Source organism: Hyperoodon ampullatus (assembly GCF_949752795.1).
Source record: "Hyperoodon ampullatus genome assembly, chromosome: 3".
In the NCBI taxonomy this organism is placed as follows: domain Eukaryota; kingdom Metazoa; phylum Chordata; class Mammalia; order Artiodactyla; family Ziphiidae; genus Hyperoodon; species Hyperoodon ampullatus.
Window position 1 is genome coordinate 102,124,889 of NC_136916.1, and position 9,540 is coordinate 102,134,428.

General features: G+C 41.2%; 1 protein-coding gene across 1 annotated transcript; it reads left to right on the forward strand.

Annotated features, from left to right (window-relative positions):
- Positions 1-528: 528 nt before the first annotated feature.
- Positions 529-1,083, forward strand: GREM1 (gremlin 1, DAN family BMP antagonist; the record flags this gene model as incomplete). The annotated part of the gene is made up of 1 exon (XM_079700593.1): positions 529-1,083. One exon carries the CDS (start codon positions 529-531, stop codon positions 1,081-1,083), a length of 555 nt encoding a protein of 184 aa, XP_079556719.1.
- Between the last annotated feature and the right edge of the window lie 8,457 nt (positions 1,084-9,540).

Here is a 9,540-nt window from a genome sequence, read left to right on the forward strand (position 1 = left end):
CAAATATTGTCAAGTACAAGAATGAATATATATAAAATAAACAACAAGGACCCTAACTATATTCAGTATCTTGTAATAACCTATAATGGAAAAGAATCTGGAAAAGAATAAATATATATATGTATAACTGTATCACTGTGCTGTACACCTGAAACTAACACATTATAAATCAACTATACTTCAATTAAAAGAAAAAAAGAATGAATACAGTTAAGGGACCATAATACAAAGTCAAACGTAGTTGGTGCCAGAAGCCAGGAAGCAATTCCCCTGGGAGGACAAGTGACAGAGTTCACATCTTGGCTTCTTCACTGGCTGACCCTGGGCAAGCTACTTCATGGCTTAATGGCCCAGAGGGTAACGAGAATAACAGTACCTAATGCACGGATATACCGTGAGAGGCAATGAAATCGTTTACGTCGAGTGTTTAGCAAGTGCCTGATAAAACATTAGCTGTTTTATGAATGTTTTCTTTAATTATCTTTTCCATTTTTCATGTCTCTCCTCTCTGTGTCTCCCCCCTTTAGCATGAGCCGTACGGCCTACACTGTGGGAGCGCTGCTTCTCCTCTTGGGGACCCTGCTGCCGGCTGCTGAAGGGAAAAAGAAGGGGTCCCAAGGGGCCATCCCCCCGCCAGACAAGGCCCAGCACAATGACTCGGAGCAGACTCAGTCTCCCCAGCAGCCTGGCTCCAGGAACCGGGGGCGGGGCCAGGGGCGGGGCACTGCCGTGCCGGGGGAGGAAGTGCTGGAGTCCAGCCAGGAGGCCCTGCATGTGACCGAGCGCAAATACCTGAAGCGAGACTGGTGCAAAACCCAGCCGCTGAAGCAGACCATCCACGAGGAGGGCTGCAACAGCCGTACCATCATCAACCGTTTCTGCTACGGCCAGTGCAACTCCTTCTACATCCCCAGGCACATCCGGAAGGAGGAAGGCTCTTTTCAGTCTTGCTCCTTCTGCAAGCCCAAGAAGTTCACCACCATGATGGTCACGCTCAACTGCCCCGAACTACAGCCACCCACCAAGAAGAAGAGGGTCACTCGTGTCAAGCAGTGTCGTTGCATATCCATCGATTTGGATTAAGCCGGGCCTACCCAGCCTGTCCTTGGGGTGCAGCCCCCAGACGGGCCCAGAACCAGACCTAAATCAACCTGATTCTTACTTGGCTTAAATCTAGAGGCAAGAAGAACCACCAGCTGCCTTCTGCCAGGAGCCTGCTAGTGCGTAGTTTGTGTGCATGAGTGTGCACGGGTCCCTGTGGGTGTTTGCAGACACCAGAGGAAACACAGTCTCTGCTAGAGGGCACTTCCTATTATGTAAATGTATCTGCTTCCATGCGGGATGGTACAGAAAGCCCACACCACCTGAGGCACATTTGGAGGGGCGGGGTTGTGGTCTGGTTCTGCCTTGGTCTTCCATGTGCCCTCCTGGGGACCAGAACCTCCCTTCAGAATGAATGTTAATGGAAGAGGCTACTCTGAGGGCAAGAGACCTGTTTTAGTGCTGCCTTGGCCTTAGGATATTTCAACCTGTGCATGCTTTCCCCCTTCCTCTTCCCTGACACAGTCCATCCCTTCTTAGGATCTCAGTGACTATTTCCATCTAATCCCCTACCTGCCAGAGCTTCTAAAGTAACTCGCTTGACCACAGATGCAAATGTTTCCTATTTGGGGAAGACCTTTCAGACTCTGGGGGAGGCTGGTAGGGCAGGAAGGTTAGAGGATTGAGAGAAGGGAGAGATCGCAGGTGAGGACCAGTTGGCCCAGCAAAATTCAGGAGGGAGATGTGCAGAGCCTGGAAAGGCCAACCCCCAAACACGGTGAGACCCATGCTTCAGCAAGTTTCTTCCTGGTATTTAAAGAACCCAAGGAAACAGAGGAGAAATGAAATTGCCAAAAGAAATCATTAACTTTGTGAGTCACTGTGACTGTCAAAATTAGCTGTAACCCAATACCAAACTTAAAACATAAATATTGACCACTCCTATTTTCAGAACCAAGTGAGTGAGCGAAACCAAAACAGCCCCTCCTGCTTTGCCCCTCAGATGGACAAAAGATGTAGTTCAGAACCGCCCCCCCCACCCTGCCCCAGGAATAGGAAAAAGACAAAAACCTTATAAGCAGAAGGTCTTATTATCTTTCCTTCAGGCTGGGGTATAATCACCTCTTTCCCAGTTCCTTATTCCTGTGTCATGTTTCTGAGAGCCACAACCCTGTATTGTAAAGATTCTGCCTCTGCCAAATGTACCTGACAGTGAAGGACCAGGCTAAGATAAGAGAGTTTAGGCCTGCTCCTGTTTAGAAAGAAGTATATTTGGGGTCTTTTTGTTTTAGCCATCTGTAAGAGATTGAGCTGGAGAGCAGCGGAGAGTAAGGAAAGGAAGGAGATTGCCTCTGGCTAAGGAGTAGTCAAAAGTCAGGGAGGACATGTAAGGGATACACCAGCCTTTCTTCCTTTGCCCTTGAAGGGTCTAATGGGAACCCCCAGTTAAGAAATCAGAGTATTTGTGTGCATTAGCTTTCCTACAGCTGGTAGGATTTATGTAACATTGTAACCATTTGGAAACTACTGTTCCCCGATTAAACTTAGGTTATTTGCAATGTGTATTTAGTATTTATCTGATGGCCAAAGCACAGGGTGGGTGAACCTTCCTGCATTTTGGATTTGGACAACTTGCTCTCTTCAAGCCTGAGGTTTTATATGTAAACCTCCCCCACCCCCGATACTCTTCTTGCCTTGCACCCTCAGTCTCACCAGCCAAGTCATGTGTCACATGGGAAACAAACACCATAGACTTGTGTTTCAGTTGCCCATGAAGGCTCCAGCATTCAAAGAACCAGTGCAACTAAAGAGGCTGCTTTTATTTTATTTTTGTTTTGGTCCAGTGCTCTCCCTCCTAACAAATAAATAGGAACCATACTTTGAGGCAGAAGTCATCTTGAACACCCGAACTATTGGGTCTAGTTTTAAAACTTTGAAATTCACTACTGATGATTCTATACTAGGCGAATTTGTGCAAACACATAGTCTGTGCATGTCACATACACCGTACGCCCCTGCCCTAAATCCTTGTATCGTCCACGTCCTCCCAACAATAAAACACAGAATGGATTTAATTAAGCATGCAAATGCTAAGCTAGAATTTTGAGGGTGGGGGAGAGGAAAAGAAAGGGGGAAGGAGCTGAACATATAAAACCACACTAGAGAGGAAGAATGACGCCCAGAACCAGCAGACACCGAATCTCTCTTGTTCTAACTCTGCCACAAGCATGCAGTTTTGTTAAAAAGAGATGACTTCAGTTGGCAGCAGGAATCTTCTTTTAGTAGCTTGTACCACAGTCTTGCATGTAAGTTGGATTTGGCTTAAGTAAAGAGAATTTCCTCAAAATGAGCTTCACTGGGGTAATCAGCAGCATAACTGCCCTAAAAGCACAGCACTAGCCAAAGAGGGAAATGTCTGCTTTTCTTACTGTGCCTACATTAAGACGAGCCCAAGTCCCGTGTGTCTTCCAACATTTATTGAGAGTGCCATATCTGTCACATATTGTACTGAAGTCACCGATGATGTAATGATATGTTTTTTTCATTACTATAGTAGAATTTTTTATGGCAAGATATTTGTGATCTAGATCTTTCCTATTAAAATAATGCCAAACACCAAATATGAATTTTATGATGTACACTTTGTGCTTGGCATTAAAAGAGAAAAACACATCCTGCAAGTCTGTAAGTTGTTTTTTGTTATTGTAGTTCTGCAAAGTTAAAAATGTAAGTGAAAAATCTGGAGGAAAGGATAATTTCCACTGTGTGGAATGTGAATAGTTAATCAAAAAGTTATGGTTATTTAATGTAATTATTAACTCAAATCCTTTGGTCACTGTGATTTCAAGCATTTTTTTTTCTCCTTTATATGACTTCCTCTGAGTTGAGCAAAGAAGAGGCTGGCACATTGTATATTGTTGGAGGCTTTTATCAGAGGGAAACAAAATCTTGACACATCTGAACGTGTGTTACAGAGTCAAGACCTGAGCTTTTAGTTTTTTAATTGAATGTTCCTTAAAGGTTAACGTTTCTGAGGCAATTTAAGAAAGATCTTAAATGTTATTTTGGAAGAATTAAAATGTGTGTATACAAACAAATAGCAGATAATAATGAATAGTTCACAAGGTCCTTTAAGGAGAACATCTAAAATAAAAAATGTATGTACAGAACATTTATAAATGACCAGTTAATGCTGAAGAGTGAAAGTAGTTCTACTGATTTGTCATTCTCAATATATTTAATATCAACTGCATTATGTATTATGTCTGCTTTAATCATTTAAAACAACAAATTTATGAAGACTATGATTGGGGTCCTTTGCTGTATATGAGGATGAGAGGGGATTTGATAGTCTCATAAAAGCTAATTGGGTTGAAAGCAACGTTTTATGAATCTGTAACTAGAATTTAATTCCACCCCAATAATATTCTATATAACCTTTCCCAAAGAGCAATCAATAAATTGAACCTCTTCTCTGTTTGCATGTGTATATGTGTGTGTGTGTGTGTGTGTGTGTGTTTCACGGGTAATGCTCACAGGGCAGGTGCAGGGATTCACTTGTCATGGGAAGGGAGGTAGAAAACAGATCATGAGATCTCTTGTGATCTGAAAGGAAATTTATTTTCTCCACTCAGACCTTCCAGATCCCACTGGATTTCAGGAGGACACCTCAGGCCATGGCAATTAGAGGCAGGGGAAATCTGGTGAGCAGTGGAATGTACCAACCTCTTCCCCAGAGCTAGAAAGAAGAGTTAGAATGCTTCTGAGAAGCCTTCAGATAGTGGAAGAATTGTCACACTGAAAAGATAATAGCTTTATTTTGAGGTGTTCAAGGGAAAAGGGGGAGAAAGATTTGGGGCTCAGTAGAAGAAAGAGCTTTCTAACGATGAGAGTGATTCGGCAATGCAATGAGTTGCCTTTGAGATGATCCACTCCCTGTCCTTGGAAATATTAAAACATATGCTAGATATCATTTGATAGGGATTTGCAGCATTGTGAGTTATTGTCCTGGATATGCAATTAAATGAGTGGAGTTCTGAGGTCCCTTTCTACTCAGATGTACAATACAGGATTTATACCAGGTATTGGTACTCTGCCAGTGATAATGAAAGTGCCAGCAACTATATATGGAGTGCTTATGCCAGACACTGCCAAGGATTTTATTTTGTTTTCCACTTAATTTTCATAGTGACTCAACAATATGTATACCATTATCATCACTGCTAGGAGGCAGTGAACTCATAAGTCTTACTGCAGTAGCTGTGCGCTTAAACACTATGGAAAATTGTGAGATGTTCAACTTATCAGTTTGTTCTTTTAAGGATAGAATGCAGCAGTCTAAAAATAGATCCAACTCTTGCTTATTTCGTCTAATGATGAAGGCCCCCCTGAGTTTGTAGATGGCATCATCAGGAGCCCCAGCTCTGAAGCATTCAAAGCCTCTTTGCCACCTCTCTTTCTGTCACGGCCTCCTTGGACTTGGAGGGGAAAGAAGGCAGCAAGTACCAAGGAGACAGTGTCCTCAGAAAAGCCACACTCACACCTAGGAGGTAATGGCTGGAAGGGTTTGAAAAGGTAGTGGGATTGGAAACAAATGCATTCTAGGTTTCAAAAAAAGTATGTAGTAAGACATCAGCAAAAATGTTGGAGTGAGGAGTTTTGAAAATTTTTTCCTCCATAAAAGCAATGAGAAACTGGCAAAAATGTTTAGAACTCTGGGCATTAACCTAAGGCTTGCAGCAGTCTGAGGAACATTTATTGAAGAAAAAGCTGAATCTCTGTAACAACAGTGAGCACTGTGATATTGTAACTTGCCCTATTCTCATCTCCCTCTCCAGTTCCATGGAAGACTTGAAAACAAACAGCTGGCAACTATAGTGAATACCAGCAATCTGGCAGTCACTGAAAGAGGTAGAATGAGATTGGAGTTCTTTCAAAGCCAAATACCCAGAGAATTGTAATTATTTGACCTGTCAGGCCCTGAAGGCCCCCCCTTGCAAAGGTATCTTTACTTGACCTAATTGGAAACTGCCAAGTGTGAAAAGCCCCGTTGAAAACAGAGGCAATTGATTATTTTTGTGGCTGCCTGAGGCAGTAGATAGCGGTTGGGGCAAGCAATAGCCTAAACAAAAAGCTTAAAAGGATGGGGCTTCCCTGGTGGCGCAGTGGTTGAGAGTCCGCCTGCCAATGCAGGGGACACTGGTTTGTGACCCGGTCTGGGAAGATCCCACATGCCGCGGAGTGGCTGGGCCAGTGAGCCATGGCAAGCTTAAAAGTACAGAATGGGGGGGGGTAACTTTGAAAAGCTTCAACATATTACTGGGAATCTAGAAAGCCAAATCAGGTATAGGGCTGTGTCCATGCCCAGGGCTTTCAACATGATCAGGAAGAATCTGAGAAGGCCCTAAGCTCTTACCTCAGGCTGACCTTGAGGGTCTGCATAGGCAGAAAATAAAGACTAAGGCAGAGTTATCGACTGCTTGGCTGAGTGTTGAAGGTGTGCCCCAACAACACAGAGCCCCTCAGCAAAGACTGGAAGACTTACTGGTTCCAAGTGTTTAAGGAAATTACTGTTCAACTATTAGCTGACCCCTAAGCTAGCCAAGCAGAGACTTCAGGCCACGTACAACAAAAAATATAGACTTTACATAATTAGTTCAGAAAAGTTGCTAAACAAACAAGTAGCAACAAACAGCAGCAACAACAAATCCGGAGAGAGACTGATTTCAAAAGTCACCACATCATACTACTTAAAATGCCCACCTTTCAACAGAACATTGAGACATGCCAAAAAAAAAAAAAAAAATCCGAGAAAGTATGGCCCATACACAGGAAAAACAAACAAACAAACAGAAAACAAAGAAGCTGTCCCCTAGGAAGCCCAGACATTAGACTTAGACAAAAACTTCCAGTCTACTGTTTAAATATGTTCGAGAACTAAGAAAAACCGTTTCTAAAGAATTTAAGAAAAATAGAATAAAATCTCACCAAATCCTGAATATCAGTAAAGAGTAGAAATCATAAAAAAGAGCCAAATAGAAAATTTAAAGTCGAAAAGTATTGTAAGTGAAATAAAAATTGTACTAGAGGGGCTGAACAGCAGATTTGAGCAGGCAAAAGAAAATTGAGAAACCTTTACCTAGACTGATGAGAGAGAGAGAGAGAGAGAGAGAGAGAGAGAGAGGAAGACTGTTAAAATCAGGAATAAAAAAGGGGACAGTACTATGAAACTTACAAAAATAAAAAGGACTATAAGAATACCATAAACAATTGTATGCCAACAAATTAGAAACTTTGATAAAACGGACAAATTCCTAGTCTTTTAAGCCTTACTCCTCTCTCTTCCCCACAGCTGAGCAAGCTGATAAGAAAGCCCAGGTTCTCTTTCATTTACCACTGATGAGATGATTGAACTATACAAGGGCCCCTCTCCCCCAGGTGGGAACACTCATCCCAGCATCATTTGTTAACCATCATAAAAACTGCAAGTCAGTTTCCTTTCCCTGCTCTCTTAAGCCATTTTCAGACCAGGTTGGGAGGACTGCCCGGCTCTCCACAGAAAGCCTCATTATGTGAGTAATCAATCTTTTCATATACTCTTGGGGTGTTTGTGGTGTCATGGGTCTGAACCAAACTTTGGGTAAGGGTCTACTCTGTTTATACAGGTGTTCACAACACCTAGAAACACACAAACTCCTGAAACTCACTCAAGAGGAAACAGATATTTGAATAGAACTATCACAAATAAAGAGATTGAATTCATATTCAAAAAGCTTTGCACAAAGAAAACCCTAAGACCATATGGCTTCACTGGTGAATTTTACCAAATATTTAAAGAATTAATACCAGTTCTTTATAACCTCTTCTAAGAAAATAGAAACACTTTCTACCTCATCCTATGAGACCAGTATTACCATGAAAACCAAAACCAGACAAAACATCATAAAAGAAAACTATAGACAAATATCACTTATAAACATAGATGCAAAAGTCCTCAGCAAAATACTGAGTAACTGAATCCAGCAACATATACAAAGGATTATACACCATGCTTAAGTGAGATTTGCCCAGGAATGTTAGGTTAGTTTAATCATAAATCAATGCAATATGACATATTAATAGAATATAGGAAAAAAACACAATCATATGGAAAAATCACTTGACAAAATCCAACACCCTTTCATGATACAATCACTCAACACACTAGGAATAAAAGGGCATTTCCACAACCTGAAAAAGGGCATGTATGAAAAACCAACAACTAACATTACTTAAAGGTGAAAGAAAGGCTGAAAACTTTCCCCATTAAGATATCTTTACCACTTCTTTTCAATATTGTACTGGAGGCTCTAGCAGGGTAATTATGCAAGTAAGGGAAAATAAAGTCATCCAGACTAAAAAGGAAGAAGTAAAACTATTTCTATTTTCAGATGACATGATCTTATATGTAGAAATCCTAAGGAATTCACAAAAAAAGTATTAGTGCTGTCTTAGTCTAGTCAGGCTACTATAACAAAATACTACAGATTAGGTAGCTTATGAACATCAAACGTAACTTCTCACAGTTTGGGAGGCTGGGAACCCAAGATCAGGGTGCTACATTGGTCAGCTGAGGGCTTGCTTTCAGGTCCCAGACTTCTTATTGTGTCCTCACATGGTGAAAGGGGCTAGGGATATTTCTGGAGCCCTTTTTATAAGGAACTAATCTCATTCATTAGGGTCCCACCCTCATGAATTAAGCACCTCCCAAAGGCCCCACCTACTAATTCCATTATCTTTGGTGAGGTTAGGATTTCAACGTACGAATTTGGGGGGACACAAACATTCAGACCATAGCAAAAGCTAGTATCAAAGTTGCAGGATACAAGATCAATATTCAAACATTAATTGTACACACTAGCAGTGAAAACGGTATACACTAGCAGTGTATACCCGGTCTGGGAAGATCCCACATGCTGCAGAGTGGCATTGTATACACTAGCAGTGAAAACTCTGAAACAAAATTAAAAAATAATTCCATTTGCAATAGCATCAATAGAACAAAATACACAGGAACAAATTTAACAAAGGAAATATAATAAAACTATAAAACACTGTTTAAAGAATTTATGGAACACCTAAATAAACAGAAAGACACCTTGTGTTCATGAATTAGAAGAATTAATATTGCTCTACAGATTTCACACAATCTCTATCAAAATCCGTAACTGGCTTCTTTGCAGAAATTAACAAGCTAATCCTAAAATTTATATGAAAATGCAAGGGACCCAGAATAGCCAAAATATTCTTGAAAAAGGACAAAGTTAAAGGACTCACACTTCCTGATTTCAAAATTTACAGTAAAGAATTGCTATAAGGCGAACACTCTTTTAACGGCCATTAGGTTAAGAAATATAATTTTTCCAGTCTCTCCAGAAGCTCTTCTATGCCCCAGCTCAATTTTACCATTTTTTCACACCATAATAATAATCACTCTCCTAACTTCTACAGTAATTTCTT